Below are 21,819 nucleotides of genomic sequence, written 5' to 3' on the forward strand. Positions count from 1 at the left end.
CTCCTGACCCAGGAAACCAGAAGCCTCCAACACTGAAGTCTTTTAACACAACATGAAGTGTAACCCTAGGTAGGGCTATAGGTGTCAGTTTTCCAGCAGCTGTGGGAATGCTACTGGACTGTCATTATGAAAGCAGGTTAAAATTTGAGAGCTAATGCTCTATACCACGTACTGACACTGATTAGTTACGTTTACTTGCCATCTTTGTATTCTAAAAAACACAGTAACTGAATTCATTTTGAAAAACAAGAGAAACAAGTCCTATTTTTTGTATTCCTTTCTAGTTAGTTCTCATCTATAAGTCTGTTGTAAATTCAAGCCCATTTCACTGTGTTCCTGTTTTGTTTTTTTTAACTTGTTCTCACTTTGCCACTCTTAATCTCCTTAGATGTTGAATCATATTTTTGGAATGAAATAGTCATGAGTTTTTTAATCATTAGCTACTTTACAATTTAATTTAGAATAGAGAACAGAATGATAAAATTAGATAGAAGAGGCCTCTGTGTGTCATCAAGTAACCTAGTCTACTTTGGGTAGCAAAAATAAAATTCCCTTTAAATAATTTCTAGCTCCTTTTGAGCCAGCTTTGTTAGGAGGCATGGGCCCTCGTCTGTGTAAACAGTGTGCGAAACCCATCTCTTCCCTCACAGAGGGTCCACCAAAGTGTTTCCTGACAATTGAAATTTTCCTTTTCCTAATTTCATTCCATCGCTCCGAATTACGACCCCTATAATTAGTGTGCTGATGACCTCTCCTACATAATTTCTGTATCTCCTTGACGCTCACTCTTCCTGTATTGGTAGCCTCCTTGAGCTCGTTGCTACCTTTTCCCTGGGGAGGGGTGAGGAGCGGTTTCAGGGACTAAGAGCTAGAGACAGGCCTCCCCAGTTGCCTCTCCTTACTGTTTTGTTGTTGTTTGTCTTAACCCTTTCACTTAACCCTTTCACTGCATTCATTGATTTCAAGTTTTTTCCCCCAAAATGTGTCAAAACTCCACAAAAACTAAAAAGTTGATATTTTGACTATTTTATACACTTAGTAGCAACATTTTGAGCTGCTCTGTACATAAATGACCTTATTTTTATTTTCAACCTTTGTTATATGGTAATAAATTGACCATTACTCTGAATTTCAGCAAAAAATACTCAAACCATACTAAGTGGCATCAGTTAGATTTAAGTATTAGATCAGTTAGAATCTAATGGCATTGATGACATAAAACATTTAGTATACAATGTTACACACTATGACATACAACATATCTTTGTTGTGGATAGTGCAAGCCACAGGAAAATATCCGCATCCGAAAATCGCAGCAAAAGTGTTAAGAGAATGTTTAGCTGAGGAGGAGAATTGCAGTCAGAAAACTTGCAGTCGGAAAACTTGCAGAGCCCCAGGATAGCCTTGTCCTGAGATGTTGGTGGATGTGTGCTAAACGTTCTGCCCTCCCAGTATCCCCATATCCTCTAGATTAGATCCACCTGAGGCTGGAGACTGTGGCTCCAAGCCTGCGCCATCCTCCTCATTGTGAGTTGAGAATGATAGTTATTTGAGACCTTTTAACGTTCCTATAGTGTTTGTAAAGCACGTTCTGAGAGCCTTTTTTCTTTTCTCTGTATGTCTTCCTTCCTTCCTTCGTTTTGTCCCTGTTTACTAGTCTGTTCTTTCCTTTACTTACTGCTGTTTTCTGGAGATTACGAATGCCTGTCGACTGTATACTAGAGGGCGAGGACCCGCCCACAGGCTGTAAAAATGGAAAATAAGATCAACCGGTCACCTGCTTTGCCCTGCTAGAAACTGTCTCCAGAGTTCTCTTTACCCATGATGTTTTTATTACTGCCTTGATGTATTTATTAGGTTGTTTTCCTTGAATGGGGACAAAACATTTATCTCATCTCACAGTGAATCCTAATGAAAGAGAAAGGAAGAAAGAGTGATTGCCAGCAGGTAATTGAACACCCCAATTTATGGGAGAGTGTCGGGATACCTAGTAGACTTCACCTAGTAGACTTCACCTGCCCTCCTGAAGTCCGTGCCTTACAAGACTCCTTTCCGGGTCTTGCACAGAACCCCTTTTCTGTAGAAGAGCTAGGGAGTGAAGAGAACCATTTTTAAGCCACCAAGGACCCCTTAAGATAGGATGCCCTGTTCTGACACTGAGCCCCTCGCATGAGCCATGCACTAGCAATATAGAGGCGAACAAAACTTGTCTCTGTCCTTGAGCTGTTTACAGATTAGTGGGGGAGACAGTGGCATAAACATAATTACTGATGATGTGTTATGTGCCCGGGGTGGGGGCGGGGGACCCCTGAGTGGGAAGGTTTCCCGGAGGAAGTCAGTGACTTTGGTCAACTGCTCTCCGGACTGCTCCTCAGTCCGCTGCATTTCTGCGGCCCACCCTGGGCATGGGCCAGTCACTCCTGCTTCTGCCTCCCTGTCATGTTCCATCTTCTCACCTGCCCTGGAATAGGTAAGCGGTCCATGAGAAAGAAAATCTGCCCCTCTTAACATCTTAGGGTGTGGATAAGGAAAAGAGTAAATGTTCCGTGCTAAGCATATTGTCAAGTGCTGTGAATATCACGACGGAGGAAGTTTTAAGTGATTTCTTCATGTTTACAAAATGAACAAATGACTCAGATCTATTGTACACATTCACAAGAGCTGTGTCCTAAGCTGATCCCGATTTTGAAGTCATGTGTCTTCCTTTGCATGTGGGGAGGTTTTAAAGAGGGTGGAAAGTGGAGGAGGAGGGAGGTGGGGAGAGGAAGGAAGGCTTCGAGGCCATGGCTTAGTTCTAGGGTTTGTAAGCGGTGAAGCCTTTCCTTGGGCTGCGGCATTGAAGAGTTCCCACATCCTCCAGCTCCTTCCTTCCTTTCTGCTTTCTCTCATGCTCTTCCTCCCGCCCCCTTTCTCTCTCTCTCTCTCTCTCTCTCTCCCTCCCTCTCTGTCTCTCTCTCCTCCTCCCTCCCTCCCTCTTGCTCTCATTTTACTTCTTCCTTCCAGTTGGCAGGGGGGTTTTGGTTATGTTTTCTGTTATGCTAACTTTAGACAAGACCCTGAAAACTGAAAACAGATGTGAAGGCTGACCAGAGCGTCCATGGATTCATTGCTCTTGGAGGTCTGGGCAGCCCTGCCCCGACTGGCTCTGAGCGCTCCACAGGCTGGGAGCTGAGCTGCATGTGGGCCAGCTCCACTGACATGCTGCTGACAAGATTGTTAAGCCTCACTAGATTTGTACCCTCAGGTTTTGACCTTTTTTAATTTCTTCCATATTGAAGGCACTTTGGGGATTCTTCTACTTTCTTTCTGTCTTTTTTTAACATGACTACAACTGTGCCACCATAAAGAAGAATTCATAAACGGATCAAAAATAAATCTTGATACTCTTATCAAATGCATGGAAAAATAAGCCTATTTAATGAGTACCTAGTGTCTGGGGCACTTGTAATTACCATGCTGAGTAAATCCTATGGAGCAACATGTTTGCTTAAACTTGGGGTCCGTGGGAGGGAGTATGTGTCGGTCATTACAGTCTCGGGACACCAGTGAGAGCTGACAAATGTGACCAGCTCTGCCACCGACACCCTCACTTATTAACACAAGTACTTCCCCTCCTCACCACACTTTATCCCAAAATGGGTGTCTTCAGGGGCTCTCTATCCTTTGAGGATTAAATTTATCATGTATTTTTGAGAAGCTTTAAAAAACAAAGTATGATTAGGGCTAGCTTTATTTTATTATTAAAGTCTTGCATTCTCTACAGGTGTTTCAGTATAGTTTTGTCTAGAGCTTGGAAATCAGAAGAGCTAGAGAAGCTATTATATAAATTATAATGTATTACCTTGTAGGGGAGCAGATAAGCTTGAAATATTGTAACTGGCATTAGGATAATACGGCTAGAAAATATCAGGGACTGAAATGGCATCATAGCCCCCCGTCTTACCCAAAATTGAAATGTTGCAGTTTTGCAGTTGAGCAACTATAACTTTTAAAGTTCCTTTTTTCATATGATGGTCTCTGGACTTGATTTCATAATTTGTTTCAGTTTGACAAAACATACCCATCCATCCTCATTGCCGTCCTACTTACCTCATAAATGTTACTCGGTCTCAGTGAAGAGTAGTAGATGTAAAACGTGCAAGCTAAATAATCATTTTCCAAAAATCTTAGAAATTTTCCTTTATTCCTCTACTGCCAATTCACATACGCAGGAATTATGTCATCTGGACACAAGGGACTGCAGTATTTCATCAGATTTCCCTTCAGTCTTTTTTCTATATAATATTTTTAAGATTAATTAGTCATACCACACGTACAGTTATAATTTCATGTTTTCCACCTCGTAACATAAGCATTTTCCAATGTTAAAGATGACTCTTAATAATTATGAGGTGTTGTGAGTGGTGATGCCACAGTTCCCTTAAATGTCACTCTATCAGATATCTAGATTTCCCCAGAGTTTCTCTATTTATAAAAACTGCTGTTCTTGAATATTACTACATGTACACTCTGCCCTCCCTGGGTACACTCACTCAACCAACTTAAAATAATTTACACACTTCTGATAACTGATCACTGTTATACTTTCCTATGGACATCGATGGTTTGGGGCAAGGGAATAGAATTAGAAATGATCTAAAGACATCATGTGGTATGGTTTGTTTCTTGGCATATGACCTCTGTCATCTTGCTTTTTGGTAATTTGCCTTTGCACAGAAGTGGAACAGAGAATGTAGAGTGGAATGACCTAGATGGTGTAATATGGCTCCCTTTCTGGAAAATTAGTAATTAGATCAAGGACCAAGTTGTCTTATTCTAAAATATTTGCCTTCAAAACACTCTTCTTCACTGTTTTCATCTTATTATCCTGGTCCATTTATGTATAGCAGCATTCAAAACATTCTCTTGTTTCAGCAACTACTCAGTGAACATTTATTAAGTCCCTGCAGCTTGCCCGCCTCACCAAGAATCTGAAGATGAAGAAGACAGAGTTCCTTCCCTTAAAGAAAGTACAGTCTTATAGGGAGGATAGAGGAGTTAACACATGGTTACAGCATGTGCAAAAGATTCTCTGGAGGCTGAAGGAGGAATCGCCTGTTTTGGGACTTCGTAGAGGACATTCTTGAGTCTTGAAGGGAGGTCAGAGATACTAGGTGAAAGGCTAGCAGAGGTGCAGCCGAGCATGGCAAGTGTGGGCGAACTGACATTAGTTTGGGGTAGATTTGGCGGATGGGATTCAGGTGGGCAGTAGTAGGAAAGGAAGATGCTTTGGGCCAGCTAATAAAAAGTCTTGTCATGCTTTAGAAAGATGGTTTTAGAAAGGTGACTAGCTGGAGTGAAAAAAAATCGACTGGGGAGAGACTCAGCCAGAGACATGCATAAAGAACTTTTTGCAATATTCTAAATAGGAAATTCTGGGGACTTGAATTAGGACGGCAGCAGTGAGAATGAAAAGGAAGAGACGGAGTCAAGAGAGTTTAAAGACAGAGATTGGACTGGTATAAGAATCAGTCTCACGTACTGTCTTAGGTACCTGGATGGGTGGTATTTACAACCCTCTAAAATAAGAAAACATAAGACGAACTCAAATGGGACTTCTCATCTTCTGATCTTCATGTTCTACTGTGGACATAAACAATGGCGAGTTTTAGACCTTCTCAGTGCTGGCTCTTCAGTTTTCCTATCATGTGGTTTCCTAGTTAATTGCTTAGAATGAAGAAATAGAATGTGTGCATTAGATTTCCTGCTTCTCCTTGGTAACCTAGAGATGGTCATTAAACCTTCTCTTATAAGGAGTATTAAATACAGATACTGAGTTTGGGGATATTGTCAGTACTTATTGGCTTAAAATAGATATCAAAAACTGACCATCAAAAACTGATCGGTTTTTGTCCCCCAGCGGAATGCGCTGGATTTTGACTATTTGAAAACCCTCATATTTTGACAGTATTTAAATAAGTGGAAGCAAATTTCTACGTGATGTCAGCTGAGGACAAAGCTCATGTCTAAAACAGCATTAGATTAATTAACAAGTACATGGTAATGTGAAACGGTGCGTCTTATCAAAATGTCAGCTCCTTTGGAGGAAATAATTGGAAACTCTTCATTCCGTTTCCTTTTGAGATCTTTCATGGAGCATGTCGAAAGACCCATGGAAGTGAAAGCGGACAGAAATTGAAGGTGTTCATAGTTCCGTGTCAGCTAAATACAACTGGGCTAATTCAGGCCTCACTCCGCCCTGGAAGAGCTCCTCCCACTTAGCTTCCAGGGTCGGACTATCTTGTGGTTTCTTTTTGGGTGATTCCATTGCATGTCATTTTTGTTTAATTGATCACATATGTTAAAGGTGCCCACTCTATGGGTACTCCGAGTAATAATATTAACAAGCATAACAGTATTTATTGATCGCTTGCTATTTGTCAGACACTATTCTAAGAACTTTTCATATATTAACTCATTTAATCCTCATACATCTCTGTGAAGTACGTACAATTATTAGCTCCATGTTACAGCTAAGAAGATGGAGACTAAGAAAGGTAAAGTAACTTGCCCGGAGAGCACCCAGCTAAAAACATGACGGATTTCAACCCAGGCAGGCTGTGTCCAGAGCCCAGGTTCCTGAATACTGTCACCCTCACTGCCTGAAAGCCCTTCCCTCTTCTTATCACACCTCCCTGGAGCGCCTGGCTTAGTCATCACTTTCTCCAGAAGGTTCACCTGGATTCCTCACCGCGCCTTCAGAGATCCTCTAGATTACTTTTGTACTTTGTACAAAACACATGTGTTACTTCATTCATAGCACTGAATGTAAGTATTTGTATTTGTCTCTTCTACCCTGCCCAATCCTAGTCCTCTTTGTATCTATGCCTGGCACTTGTGTCATGTTTGGCACAGCGCTGATGGTCAATAAATGCAGCTTGAGTTGAGTTGGCTTGACTTGAACACACAAGTGCTTATCCTCAAGGAACTTTCAGTCTATCTAGAAAAGAAGTTCCATCCACATGAAAAAAATTGAATAATGAGGAAGTTTAAGCTAAAAGAGTGTAGTATAGACAGCAGGTATTAAAGGATTTCAAAGAAGGGAGATTGGCTGCAGGGGTTGGGTGGGGTTGAGCTGGGCTGGATTGGATTGGGTTGGATTGCATTGGATTAGATAGAGATAGCTTCTCCAAATACACAGAGTAGAATCTGAGATGAATATAGACTATAGCTAAGAGAATAAGGAAGAACATTGGTCACAATGTTGCCCTGAGGTGGCTATGAATGAAATGCTCACATTTAAAGGGGTAACTGGGTTGCATCAGCAAATGTAGGTTGAAAGAGCCTCCTGTTTTACACAGCTCAGGTAATCAGCTCCTCAAAGAGGCCAACAGTGTTCTTTTCTAGGAGCTTCTTTCTACAGTATCTTGTATATGTGAAGCCCTCAGAAGACTGCTTTGCCTTCTATGACTAAGCCAGCCTCTCCAGGGCGGTATGATAAGAAGAGGGACGGACATTCAGGCAGCGAGGGTTACGTATTCAGAAACATAGGCTCTGGACACAGCCTGCTTCTCTCTCCCATGTGACTGAGCTCCCTGAGGCAAGGCCTATTTTTGGCCAATACCAAGGGGAGTGCCTGGGACACTTGGACACATAATGGTAAAAATAATAATAATAGCAGTAACAACTTTATAAGTAGGTAACATTGATTCTAATAAAATATGTATGATAAGTAATTTATTGGATCCTTATCTTCTAGCTAGTATTCTGATGGTGGAAAATTAATTTCTTGGGGCGGCCAGTTAGCTCAGTTGATTAGAGCGCGGTGCTCTTAACAAGGTTGCAGGTTTGATTCCCCACATGGGCCACTGTGAGCTGCGCCCTCCACAACTAGATTGAAACAACTACTTGACTTGGAGCTGATGAGTCCTGGAAAAACACACTTAAAATTAAAAAGAAAAATTAAAAATTAGAAAAACAACAACAACAGAAACACAACACTGGATTTTTAAAAAAAATTAATTTCTTGAAGTTTGCCATCTGTGAAGATTGTGTCATCCAGGAAATCTTTGATTCTGTAGGCCCTCTCTGGACCTGATCTGCATCTTAATTCTGCAAAAACGATTCACACACACAGCAGAGTCTTAAGTGTACTAGACATTACTAGAAACTAGGATTTTGTTCCCTCAGTGGCAATTTGGCCCACCCAGACAGCTAACATTCAGGACAAACCACCAGGCCCAAGAAGAAACAGATACAAAGCTGGACACCCAACAGGACCACAGAGTGGACCTCAAAGGCGCGCGTGCGCACACGCACACACACACGGCTCTCAATTCTGTTTCCACTTAAGAGTCTGAGAATCCGTCCAAGTTCACAGGCGGAGCCACTTGCAGCCTCCGCTGTAGGTTACTGGGTAGGAGAAACAGCTCAGAAATTGGCGCATAAACTGTAACTATAGCGTTTCAAACTTGGAATCAGTGTTCTTTTGCTCATTAGGGAGGCCCCCAAATCTTCCGTGTACCAGCTCAGCCTCTCCAAATGTGCCATCCTAGAACAGGGCAAGCAAAATAATCTGGACAGTCCAATAAGCATTTCAAGCAGGCAGCAAATATGTGTCAAATATTTTCTTTATATGCTGCTAACTCTCGAGAGAAAGGTGCTTTTAGAAAAATGTCCAGGCTTAATTGAAAAAGCACCACAGCAATCAACTTTTATTCCCAGCTGGCATAAAACTGTCTAAGTGGTGGCCAGATTTGGGATGCCTGAAGACAGACAAGTGACTAATCCTAGGGCTGTGTGTGGCCAGGACCAAATGTATTTTCTGACCACAGGCCATGTCTGGAGTCTCCTTTGTAATTATCACACAGCCTACTGTAATTGTAAAACTTATATTTACTTCCTGCCTTTGACATGTAATTCGGGGTCCAAGGCTGCACCCCCAAACTAGAGTGAAGCCCTCTCTGTTATTTGCTTGAAACCTATAAAATCATTGCACGAGGGTGTGTGTGGCCACGGCTGTCAAATATGTTAAGTACATCAGTGTGAAAAATACCCCCGCACCTGCCTCGTTGGATGACGCCCTTTACTAATCAGATGTTTATTGAATGCCTATTCTTACATGCCAAGGGCATTTTAGACTTTAGAAAACATCAATGAACAAGACAATAGAGACGCTGCTTTCCTGGAAGAGAACGAGGCTGGAGGAGCGGGGAGGGAGGGAGACAGACAGGAAAAGTGTGCTCACAGATGGTTTCTTTGCAGAGAGAGTCACAACGGAATAATGTGATAGAGAATGCCTAGGTGGCTTCTTTAGCTTGGGACATCAGAGAAGGTCTCTCCGAAGAGATGACATTTAAACTGACATTTACAATGACAAGAAATAGGACAAGCAAGGATCAGGAGGAAGAACATTCCAGGCAGGTTAGCGTAAAGGCCCAAATATAGGAAAGAGCTTGGCATGTTTCAGAAGCAGAAAAGACCAATGTGAGGCGAGGACGGTGGGTGAGAGGCCGGCTGCGTAGACCACTGTAAAAAGTGAGCATGGGAGGGGTGTGCCCTCTTTGGCAGGGATTCTAGCTAGGAGGCTACTGCAGCCGTCCGGGCAGGGAGCCTCTGTGGTCTGGACTAAGATGTAACGGAGATCGAGAGAAGGAGCTAGATTTAGATTCAGGGAATGTAGCTTAGCACCAGTCAACAGTTTGCCGATGGATGTGAGGAATGAAGGAAAGGAATAATCAGGAATAGTTCCAAAGGTTTTGCCGGGGCAACTAGGAGGATGATGTCTGAGGTGAGGAAGGCAGAAGGCAGAGCTATTTAGCTCTTCATCCGTGGTAACTGACTGGTGATGAACCATTATCTTGGGGTCCAATAAATGCCCTCACTACCCCACTACCGTTACATCACTGGGAAGTACTCATGGACTTCTAGAATCGTTCACTGTCCACTTCATACTACTCCAAGACTTTCCATGGTTTCTCTTTTTTCTTTTTCTTTTTTTTTTTTTGGTGTTCATTTTTATGACATCAAAAAAGTCACATTCAAGATATTAACACCCCTCATCGGTTCTCTGTAAGTCTTAGTTCCTGCCCAGGCCTCCCTTCTCAGTCCTTCATCTGGGTGCCCTGGGCCCAGGCAGGGATCTAAGGCGTGGGTCTGAGGTCTGACCATCTTGTTGGAAGCTAACAGCTGGCACATCCTTCTAACAACATACCTTGTATATAGAAAGTAACATGACTCATTTTCTTGTTTTTCTCTTTATAATCAGGAAAATTTTATGATGTCCTTAGTAACAATGAAACGGATTGGAATCCACTCATTTCTTTATGATAATGCTGATAGTTTGCCTTAAAAATATTGTGGGGGCTTAAGTTTTCATACAATGGAGAATAACAATAGAGCTTTTCTTCATGGGTATTTTGTGAGGATCAAATGAAATAATGTATGTAATGTGCTTAGCACCGTAGCTGCTATGTAGCATTCAGTATACTTGAGCTATTATTATTATAATAAAATAATCACTTGGGGGAGGGAGGGATGGCTCCCAGAACCAAGACACCGGTCTTAGTATTCAGGTTAACCAGGCCGAGAAAATGGAGCCGTATACCAATTTAGTAAATCCCAACGTGCTTTGATCCATATTTTTTTCCTCCAATCTTCCTTTTACCAGGCTTATCAAAACGTTTTGTCTTGGGGTCAGCTAAATTCATATAAGTGACATTTATTGCCAGATGTGACCTTTTGTTATTAGCACATCACAGAATCCCAACAATATCATCACTTTCTATAAATAACAGATTTCGGGTGAGGAAATGTTCTGTCTGAAGAGAAGTTTAGCTATTAAGACTCCTTCTCTTTTTAGATTCTTGGTCTGTGGGCTATTACTCACTCTTGGCATTCTTCCTCAGTCTTACTTTTGTTAAACCTTCTTTCGTGATCACTGATGTTGATAGCCACCTACAGTTTTGAAGTTCCCCACTCGCCTTCCCTGGTGGTTGGCATTGCATTTGAGTTGTGCTTTCTTGCTTCCTCTACCTTTTGAAATTTAAAAATAGAAAATAAAAAACAAACCCACAGTCTTTCACATTGGCTGAACTCTGTTATTCATCTAACAGATTTTCCAGTGAATTCCACACTCTAACATATACAATCAGAAATCTGCCGTTGGTTCAGAATAAGCCCTATAAGAAATGGACGAAGAGGTACTTTATTTTGACTATCATACACAGAGTCAGAAATGGGCAGCAGCCTTCAGGAGGAAGCTCTGGAAAGTACCTCAGAGACAGAACTCTCCCAGCTCTGCTCTTTGACGTTTCTCTTTACCTGTCCACCTTTCCTGAGCCCTTGTGAGGAATCATGGGTTGGTCAAGAACTCTTAGGAGTCTGACTCTTGTGAATACCAAAGACAGGTCCTGGGAAGCACAAAAACCCTTCATAAGTCTGAGGAATATTATTTCAGAGCCCCCACCCCACAACATACCAAACATACTAAAATATGGCCACCTCCACAGTAAGTATAATTTTATTACTGACAGAGTTTTTTGAAAATATTTTTACGATTTTGCTTTGGAAGTTGGTTGGCTACAAGTAACTTATAAATGCCCATTACCAGAGATTATCTTAGCATACTTGGGAATTACTAAGTTAAAACCTAAATTCCACGTACATAATTGAGATACATACAAGTGAGATATTTTTGAGTACTAAATCAACAATTAACAATGTTAACTTACTATTACATTTTGTAGATCTTTAACATTTATTAGCTCAATTTTGTTGTTACCCTGTTTGAAGCCAATAAATGGTTTTCAAGGCCTCAGATGGTTTTCTAGGCCTTGAAAAGCTGGAAGGCCCCAGGCACTCTACTTTTTTAACACCCAGTGGTTACAAATGCTCTGCCCCGGAAGTCCTAAGCTCGGGGGTCCTCACTTTTACCCTCTTCAAGGAGTGAGAACTGCTTTAAGGGACATCTCTCTAAGAAAATACAAGAAGGCACACAAATACCACTCGTCTGATTAAACAAGGCAAACCCCTACAAAAATCAGAGTAATTGGGGGCAGAATTCCTGGGTTCTAGCCATGAGTTCACTGGGTGACCCTGAGCAAGCGCTCTGTGGCCCTTTTCCTGCCCCTAGTTGTACTTTTCTAGGCAGACACTCCGTCTAGCCAACGTGGAAGGCCAGGGTCATCAGTTCTAGGAACCGAAAGATGCACGGAACCCTCTGACCCTGAGACACAGGTTTCCCTCCCACATTAAATGCAAAGCAATTTTGAATGTCTGTCTTATTTTGCCAAAATGAAAGAAAGAAGAGAGTAAACAAAGGAAAGGGTGATGGCGAGGGGAACGGTACCATCAACAGTTGTGCCTATTGATCTTTGATATCTATGCAAAAATGACAAGTCTGTCTTTCTATGAGATACTCTCATTATCCCCTTCAAAAGTCACCTATCATGTTTTCCCTCAGTGTCATGTAATGAAAAAAATACAGATTTCAGAATTTCACATTCAAATAAGCTAGTTTCGAAGCCAGCCCCACCCCTCATTCGCTCAGCAGTTCTCAGAGTGTGAGCCAGGAAACCCTAGGGTTCTCTGACAGCCTTTCAGGGTACCCGTGAGGACAAAACTATCTTCATAATAATACTAAGGTGTCATTTGCCTTTTTCTCTCTCTTTTCACAAATGAATTTGACCAGAGGCTACATGACATAATATCACAACAGACTGGATGTATGCACAGCTATCAAAATCCACTGTCTTCTATTAAAGCCAAACTTTAAAGATATTTTCAAAAAATGTAGACCATTGCTGCTCTTATCATTGACCTTTTTTTGTTCCGGAAAATGTAATTATTTTTAATTTGTAAAACGTCATTTATGTTAGCATATAATGAGGTTGTTATTTTTAAGTGAATTAATAAATACTTTTTTTAATTCCTCAGTTTTAACGTCTGATATGGCAAAGACATAACCCACATTTAAAAAGTGCATTGCGGTCCTCAATTATATCTAAATGAATAAAAGCGTTCTAAGACCAAAAAGTTTGAGAAGCCGTGCACTCCCTGTCATGACCATTTATTGAATGTTTCCTTGTGCCTGGAGCTGTGCAAAGCACACAACGTTCTTAATCTCTTTTGATTTTTTCAACAAAGCTATCAAGTAGAGGTTTTGGAAAAAGACCTTGCTAGCCCAAGGTCTCACAGCTGGAAGTGAAAGAGATAACTAGGTCCTTCTCATACCAAAGCAACACTCTTGATTACTGGACAGCACTGCTCACCAATTAATTCTCTGTAACTTTGAAAACGTGATTGTACTGCTCTGAGTCTCAGTTTCCCATCAAAAGTAGGCAGAATCCTACCTACCCTGCAAGATTCTTTCAAGAGCAGAAGAGTTCATCCCAGTGCATCCCAGTGCCTGCCTACAACAGGGCCTAAGACCAAATAGACCCCGAGAAACTGTTAACATCCTTCCTTTCATTTCTTCTTGTCCTTGGCATAATAGAACAAGGAGACTCAGTGACTTCCCTTTTTTCCTCTAGATGGTCTTCAAGAGGACAGAGAGGTTGATGGAACAGAAGGAGTTGATGAAGACATGATTGTGACCCAAAGTCAGACTAACTTCATCTGCCCCATTACGCTGGTACTGTTTCCTCCTCTTCCCTTAAAAGAAAAAGCAATTCGCTTCACAGAGACAAAAGGTTCCTATTTGATTTCACATCCAGAGTTAAGGAGGGAGGAAAGAAAAGTGAGGAAGGTTGAAGAGTATACATGGAAGCTTCTCGGGCTGGAAAGAGTTTTTAGTCAATCACATCCTTAAGTAATAAATTCCTGGCCCACAGGCCAAGTGACATTGGTGCCACTGGCCTCCCTGCATTTTCTTCTGTGGTCATTTGCCCTAATAATTATCTAAAGCCATGAGATTGGGAGGTTAAACATAGAAAGCCCGGGGCTGGGACTAGGAAAAAACAGCACCAAATAATTGGTGACTTGGAGAAGTTACTGGAAGTTGATCATGATCATTCCTGCAAGCCTAATGTCTCCTTGATTGCAGATGGAAATGAAGAAGCCTGTGAAAAATAAAGTGTGTGGCCACACCTATGAAGAAGAAGCCATTGTTCGCATGATTGAGTCCAAGCACAAGCGGAAGAAAAAGGCCTGGTGAGTGGATACAGGAAGGGAAATGGAGCCTTCCCAGTGGTAGTCAGTCGGAGGGGCTGTGCTCATGCTAGAGGAAAAGACACTTCACTTGTCCCTGAAGTCACTCACCTCCCAACTCATGTAAACATGGCAGCTGGCTTTCTGGGAAAACAATACATGACGGAAAAATGAGTAATCTCCTTGGGAAGAAACTGAAAGAACTTCAACCACACCTTTTTAAAACAGGATAAAAAGGAATTGAATTAAATTTTAATCATTTGGTCATAGGAATTTTTATGAATACATGCTATAGCCTGAAACATATAAAGGACAATTGTGATATTAAGAGAAAGGGAAAATCTTTCATATCTCTAATTATTTCAATAACTTCTGAAAAGGTTTATGTAAATTCGTGGATAATTGATCAATGAGAATTTTTTTTTTTAATTGGAATGTTTGGAGAGTTTTTCTTTTATGTGGATATTTCTATCCCCTTCTCTCTCTCTCTCTCTCTCTCTCTCTCTGTCTCTCTTTTACACACACACACACACACACACACACACACACACACACACACCGCCCCGCCCCCATGACCACAGAAAACGATGGCTGTTCCTGTAGTAACATAGAATCCTAGGTTGGCTAGACTGACTTTTTTTTTTAAGTATTGTGTTCTTATCACAGATTTGGAATTATCACAAGGAATGGAATTAGAGGTGTGACCATTTTTCAATGGACTTCTGATAACAGGCTGCTTGATGGGTAGTTTGCTTCTCCATGGCCCGGAAATTTGCTGGTGCAGACCTAGAATTGGAATTCCCCACCACTCCTCATGTTTGAGACTGTAGATATCTTGACAGTCATTCAGTCAAGTAATTTACCCTATTTATTCTAGAAGATCGGCCTGGTGGTTGCAAAATGGAGATAGTCTGAGTACATTTTTATCCGATTTGAGTTTCCAACTTACAGGTGAGAAGTCATATTTCCCCCCATGAATGTAATTTTCTTTGTTTCTGAACTGCTCAGTCTTTCCTTTCTATTTTTTTCTGTGTTCATTCTCTGAAAAACATGTTAGTTTTTTAACATAATTGCAAAGAATAGGTATTCCCAGATAGCTCTTCTCTCTTAAAGTTTGTGATCTTCTCCGAGAGTCAGATTTGAAAAGGGCACACACTGATACAAAGCATCTGTCTCTCTGGCCCCAGGGCATGTGCCGGCCACTCCCAGGACAGGTGTCACATCTACATGGATCTTCTTAATTGCACATGTGGACTTGCCAATGTCCTTTGCCTTTTTTGAATTGGACATGATATGTGGAAGCACTCCAGTAACACCTGTCATTCAGAAAACGTTTTATTTTGTTTTGTTTTTTTTTCTGTCATACTTCTATAACTTGGGTGCAGAGTCTGCAAACTTCAGATTCTCCTAGCTTAATAATAACAGTTCAGTCCAAGTGGAAGAAGTCTGGGAGGTTTCCAAAGAAGGTGGTATTTTTCCTGGGCCTTGAAAAGTGAGAAGGATTTGAGAAGAATCCTTCTGGCCCAGAGGCTCACCCCACTCCCAGCCTGGTCTGCTTAGTGGATAGTAGATGCAATTTCAGTTACTGTACAAGTGCGTGAGAGGGAGAACAGAAGGATGACGGACAATAACCATAGGAGAGTGGGGTAAAGAGTCATTATACAGGCTGTTAAATGTCACGATTTCATTCGTTTTTCTCATCTATAAATTGACGCTAACAGTTATAATTGCCTCATTGGTATGCTTGAAATTTGAGTAAGATACATACAGTATTTAAAGTACCTGGTACATGGTAAGACTCAGTACACCTATCCTGTCGTCGTCATCATCATCATTGTCCTTGCCACCATTATTCTGTAGGCACAAGAGGGCATTATCTTGAGGGAGTAAGGTGAGCCCCCCTACAGTTTAGGAAGTTACTCCAATAGCAATTCACGGGATGGATTAAAAAGGCATGAAGTGAAAATGTCGATTAGGATGCTTTTGCAGTATATTAAGTTAGAAATAATGAGAGCTTGGATTGAGGCGAGAGTCATGGGGACTGAGAAAGGAATGAGAACGAGAGTGATTATGGAGGTAAAACTGTCAGACTCCGGTAACTGAAAGTTGAAGCAGAAGAACTGAAGGATGACTGACATGTATAAATGGTGTCTAGAAGGATGGTGGTGTCATCAGCCAACAGAGAGGGCATCAGAGAGGAACACAGTTAGGGCCACGTTAAGTTTGGCCATTTGGAAGTATCCAGGAGGCGCAGAAAATGGGGGTGTTTTGAACTCAGGAGAGAGCTCTGGGCTCAGGAGATCGAGGGTGAGGTGATCAGCACAGAGGAGTCAAACCCAGGTACCTGTCGCACAGATGCAGCTGTGATCCGGGTGTGACTGCCCCCTGAGAGCCAGCAAGGACAGGACGTGGGCATGGCTCCGAACAACACGAGGCCGGGCTCCAGCTCGGCCCTGCTCACCATGCCGCCCTCAGCACCTGACACAGGCCCTGATGTAGACCCTCAGTAACACATTTTGCCCATTAATGAAAGAGCAGCCAGAGGAAGAAGACCCCGGTGAAGTAGTCTAAGACGTAGCCAGGGCAGAGGGGGAAGGGAGACGAGAGCTGAGCATCATGGGAGCCGGTGGGCTCGGTCAAGTAGCCAAGGTGCACTTGGCAGCAGGTGAGAACTCAGGGCCTCTTCACAGGTTCCTGATGAAACGTGAAGTGGTGTCATTTCCCATGATGCACCTCAGGGTAATGAACAGTTCTGAGTTCCCTTTGTTTAAAAATATCTATGACACATCCAGTTTGAGAAATCTCCATTCTTCCTCCTAGATTGTTCTCCTTATGTTTGTTAGACTGCAGTTCCAGGTACAGTGTGTCACTGGGCACTGACTAAATTTGACTGCCCATGCTTCAGTCTCTGGGAAGACCTCTCTCGCCCTTGGTTTGAGTCAGAAGACAATTGTTGAGACATTAACCCTAACTAAATGCAGTAGTTAGAATAATTTCCTAAAATATATGTCTTAATACTCAGGCTATGCATTATCTTACTAGTAAAGCTGCCTGATGATTTTCATATGAATAAGATATTTCTAGTTTTCCATAGTCGTTTCTTTTTTGTGTAAGAACCTGCACTACATTTAACAAACTGGCATTTAAGAGCAGGTGGGGTAAAATGAAGTTGACTAGAAATGTGTTGCTGAACAGCAGAACTCCAGCATTGCGCTTGGAGTCCCTTTTTTACCACTTACTAGCAAGTCATTTGACCTCTCCGAGCCTCAGTTTCTTCACCTGTAAAATGGAAGTAACATCTCACAGAATTCAAGATTAAAGAAATGGTGGGGAATTCCAACAGAGGTCTGGACCAGCACATTTCTTGGCAGCGTAGGAGCAAACCACTTAGGAGAAAGCTCTTTTTGGACGACAGAGAGCTAAACAAATAGTGGTAAGGCTATTAAGGTCGAGACTGCTGGTGTTGTTATTACTTACCTCCCTACTTAGGGACACCTGCTTTTAAACTCAGAGGATGTAGGGTACAGTTACTCTCTGTGTTTCGGTATGATACGAATCCATCCCACTCAGATTTCCAGAGGTTATCTATTAATATAGACCTTCTTTCTAGAACTTTCTAGAGCTGGATTGGACCCTAGAATTCTTGGTACCCAGATCCAAGAGCTCATACAACTCAGAGTCTTCTACTTTGGAGTTCATGCTGACCAAGGTTCCCACCGCTTTCTGGGACCCCTAAGACCTGGGTTCCCTTTGTGCAGCCAACACTGTCATGCTTGCCTGCTGCTGAGATGGACTGTTCTGCCCTGTCAGTAACCCAAGTGCAGGACCCCGCCTCTCCTTCCAGGCCTGTAGGTCTGACTCCTGCAGGGCAGTGACGCCAGTGCTTAAGGTTGGGTATTGCCACACCTGTCTTGCTCACCAGGATATTGTGGGGATTAACATGAAATCACTAATGCTTTTATAGAGCGCTGTTATCTTAGAGGGGGAGTGCCCTGATTCAGTAGCATGTCACGATGGCCGGCTCTTACCCTTAAACACTTGTGTTTGCGCATCTGAGATCAGGTGAGAAACGAGGTTCTCTCCCCAGCTCCTGCATCAACCGCTCCTCCAACAAGCCTTCCCTGAACCCTCATTGAAGCTAGGCAAAATGCTCCCCCGGGCTCCAAGCTGGCTCCCACCAGCATTGTCTGTGGGGCTGGCTGTTCTCCACAAGCATCTTGGGAGAAGAAGCACGCATTGTAGCACCCGAGTGAACTGCCTGGCCCTTGTCACATGTCGTCCTACCTATTTCTCACAAAACCCTATGTTCTCCCTTCATCTCTACAGAGGAAGAAACTGAGGCACAGGAATTAAGTCACTTGCCCAGAGTGTCACAACCAGGAGGCATGAGCTCAGGTCTTTTTCACTCTTGAGCCTCTATTTGTGTCATCAGACCGTCCAGCTCCCCTCAGAAGGGCTTTTGGGTCAATGCCTCCATCCCCAGAATTTATCCCCTAAGTGAGCTCGGACATCTTTGTGTGACACAGGTCACCCTGGGCTGCGTCCCTTTGCGATGAATGTGCCTACAGATGAGCAGTGTGGTCAAACCCGGCAGACGTTCTCAGAATGCTCTCATTTACTGACTAAACCCACTGATGTCATCAGGAAATCCTCCCCACCTCGCTCTCCACTTCCCCATCTACCGCTTATTCACTGTCTGGCCATCGGTGCTAAGGCCCTTGTTCTGTGGAGTGGGGAGAGACCAAGGCCCAGCTGGCCGGCAGGCATCGTAGATGTCAGTGGGTTGAAAAATCTGCAGTGAGGTTCATCCTCGAAGTAGCCACCTCCTTCGAGTTGTATTTCCACAGAAGTTAGAATGATGAAAAATACCTTTTCTGAAGGCATGGAAGCCTCCATATCCTTTTCATATTCTCAGCAATTTACTTTCGTACTTAAAGAAATAATTCACCTGGAGACATCAGGGTGTTTGAAACTAGTGTAGGAGGGACATTTCTCAGATACTTCTAATCCTCTCCCTAACCCAAAGCCACATCATCAGAATGGTGCACACCTGTGCTAGATCACCCGGATCGTCTCATATGGTTACCTTTCTAGAATCACATTGTAATACATGTACCTGACCATCTCGGGCACATTTTAGCATTTTAAAAATAAATACTGTTAGCAAGCATATTATTCATTACAGTGATTGATGTCGCTCTAATATAAAGTCTCCTTGACCCAGAGATCAGGGCTGAGAGAGTTTCTCTCGCATGTTGAACTGTTGGGCTTCCTACTACTAAACAAATGAGAGCTCCCATGATGAACCTTCTGCCCCTTCCGGTTGATATATTTTGTCTCGTGTTTGTTATTTTTTATCTTGTTTTGTATGTGTTATTTTTGATCTTATTATAGCTGTGCTTTTCCGTGAGTTGTCTCGGGTCACTGGGCCGGAGCTCTGTGCGCACAGGAACCTATATTTGTATTTCACAGTTGAGTGCCCAGAACCTAGCACAGAACCACTCACACAGAAGGGTCAAATGCACGTGTGAATGTTCACATGTATGTGATGGAGGTATGCAAAATATAGAGAGAGCGTCCACTTTAAAATATATTAGAAGGACGGTGATCGGGGAACAGAAGACTCCCGAAGGGAACCAACAATACTGCAGAGTGTATTGTTGCCTGTAGCCCTGTGACATGGGCATTCTCCCCCATTTTAAATGGGGGAGAACAGGCCCTCAGAAAGGTAGTGAATTGTCCGTGGTCTCATAACTAGCAAGGAGGCGGCAGAGACAATTCAGACCTAGGTCAGCTTGACTCCAAACATTGGGTCTTCTACGCTGCCCAAATCTGGTTCATGTTGAGAAGAAATCAGGTGACTTCATCCAACCCGCTGGCTTCCGGGAGACCACATCTTCACAGCTGTGACTCTAAGCCCCTCCCCTACCCCCCCCATGTGGATGACACATACCCTGAGCCACAGCTGAGGTCCCCATCAGCCCACTCAGGCTCCACTGGGAGGGCTGGTGGGTATTTCAGAGAAAACACAGACTGATTGGGACTCCTGATTCCTTCCCCAGCCTGGTTTTCCAGGTGTTCCCCTTAGAGATAAGAGGACCACCAGTCGCCCATTGGCTCAGGCCAAACTCTGAATGAAGCTCTTCTCTTTCCTTTACACTCCACATCTGATCGTCAGCAAGTCCTGGACGTTCGGCTTTCGGTTCTGTCCTGAAGCCCTGAAGCGGAACGCTGCTCCCACCCTCATGCAGGCTGCCGTCTCTCTCCTGGACTGAGGCAGGATGCCCCTATTTTCCCGGCTGCCACGCTGCCTGTTCTCCACTAAGTAGCCAGAGCCTTGTTTCCTAAATGTAAACCAAATCACGTCCCTCCCCTATCTCAAACCCTCCAGGGTTTTCTCTTCATTGTATTTAAAAGAAAACTCAAAGTCCCACTCACCCTCCAACCTTGTCTCCAAGTGCCCTGGGCGTTTCAGCCACTGTGACCTTGCTCTTCCTACAGGCCACCTGCAGGCCACTCAGCCACACACAACACTCACTCTGCAAGGCGTGCCTCAACTCCAGCTAGAAAAGCCTCAGCGACACTCGTGCCCCTTGACCCTGCTTTCTTGCCTTCTTAGCACTTAACGCAAAACCAACTTACCCTGTGCGTCTGTCTGGTGACTTAGAGATTATCTGTCCCCCCTTGGAAAGTGGGCGCTGCTTGAGCATCACCTGTGCCCCCAGCACTGGACAGGACCTGGCTCAGGTGGACACACTGCGAATAAATGAAGGAGTGTACATCAGTCCTGATGTTTTCAATGGGCTTCTTTGTTGGTAAAGCGTCCTAAAGCGTCCTCGTTTACATATATGTATGTAAGGGAAGCTTACGCGGAAGACATTCAAGTTCAGTGGCCTGACTTGCCTTTCTTATTCCTCGCAGCTGCCCGAAAATTGGCTGTAGCCACACCAACATGAGACTGTCCGATCTCATCCAGGACGAAGTACTCAGAAGGGCGATTGAGAGCCACAACAAGAAAAAACAGCATTCCGAGTAGGACAAAGCCACCTGCCTGCGAGGGGACTGCCAGCCTACCTCCCGCCCAGCCTCCTATAGAGAGCGGTGCTTCTCAGAGCACGGACTGGCTGCCTCACTTGCTTTGCATGGGGTAAAACCTGCCGGTTTTAAGTGTAACTGAAAGAATTTTTTTCTATGTTGCAATAAAAATTCAAGGAAATTATATTGTTTATTTTTAAGTATTCTGTAATTTTAAATAAAACTTTGATTATCTACAGCGTGTTTAGTCTGTGCCCCTCCCAAGGTGTAAACTCTTCCAATGGTACAGGTTAGATGGTGCCAGGCCTTTCTGTCTCTAATACTTCAGACGGGTTTTTTTTATTATTATTATTACTACAGTTTTAACTAAATATGATGCCTTTCAAGGGATATTTGAAATGGAAACACACAGAAGCACCAAATTAAAGGATTTCCTATCAGTATAGTAAGCAAGAGCATGAGGTCATAAAGCAAGCTAGTTTATTTACCTATATTTACTTTGTACATTGGCAGTGCCAAATATGTAAATGCTTCTCTTTGTCATTCTGTTGGGCACAGAATTCCCCGCAGCAGGGTACCACGATAACCATCTTGGAAACTTTGCTGCAGCCTCCATAGCCCAAGTATCATCCATGGGAAGCCACTGCACCCTGCTCT

At 43.1% G+C, this 21,819-nt stretch overlaps 1 protein-coding gene across 2 annotated transcripts in view; it reads left to right on the top strand.

The window, feature by feature from the left end:
* Window positions 1-21,400, top strand: part of NSMCE2 (NSE2 (MMS21) homolog, SMC5-SMC6 complex SUMO ligase) — a 210,139-nt gene extending 188,739 nt beyond the window's left edge. For both annotated transcript variants that reach the window (XM_033126607.1, XM_033126608.1), the window contains 3 exons: window positions 13,512-13,612; window positions 14,024-14,130; window positions 21,049-21,400. In XM_033126607.1, coding sequence (XP_032982498.1) covers window positions 13,512-13,612; window positions 14,024-14,130; window positions 21,049-21,163 — 323 coding nt within the window. In that variant the 3' untranslated portion in view covers window positions 21,164-21,400. The remainder of the gene's footprint in view (window positions 1-13,511; window positions 13,613-14,023; window positions 14,131-21,048) is intronic.
* The last annotated feature ends 419 nt before the right edge of the window (window positions 21,401-21,819 follow it).

This window comes from Rhinolophus ferrumequinum, chromosome 14, assembly GCF_004115265.2.
Source record: "Rhinolophus ferrumequinum isolate MPI-CBG mRhiFer1 chromosome 14, mRhiFer1_v1.p, whole genome shotgun sequence".
Classification (NCBI taxonomy): domain Eukaryota; kingdom Metazoa; phylum Chordata; class Mammalia; order Chiroptera; family Rhinolophidae; genus Rhinolophus; species Rhinolophus ferrumequinum.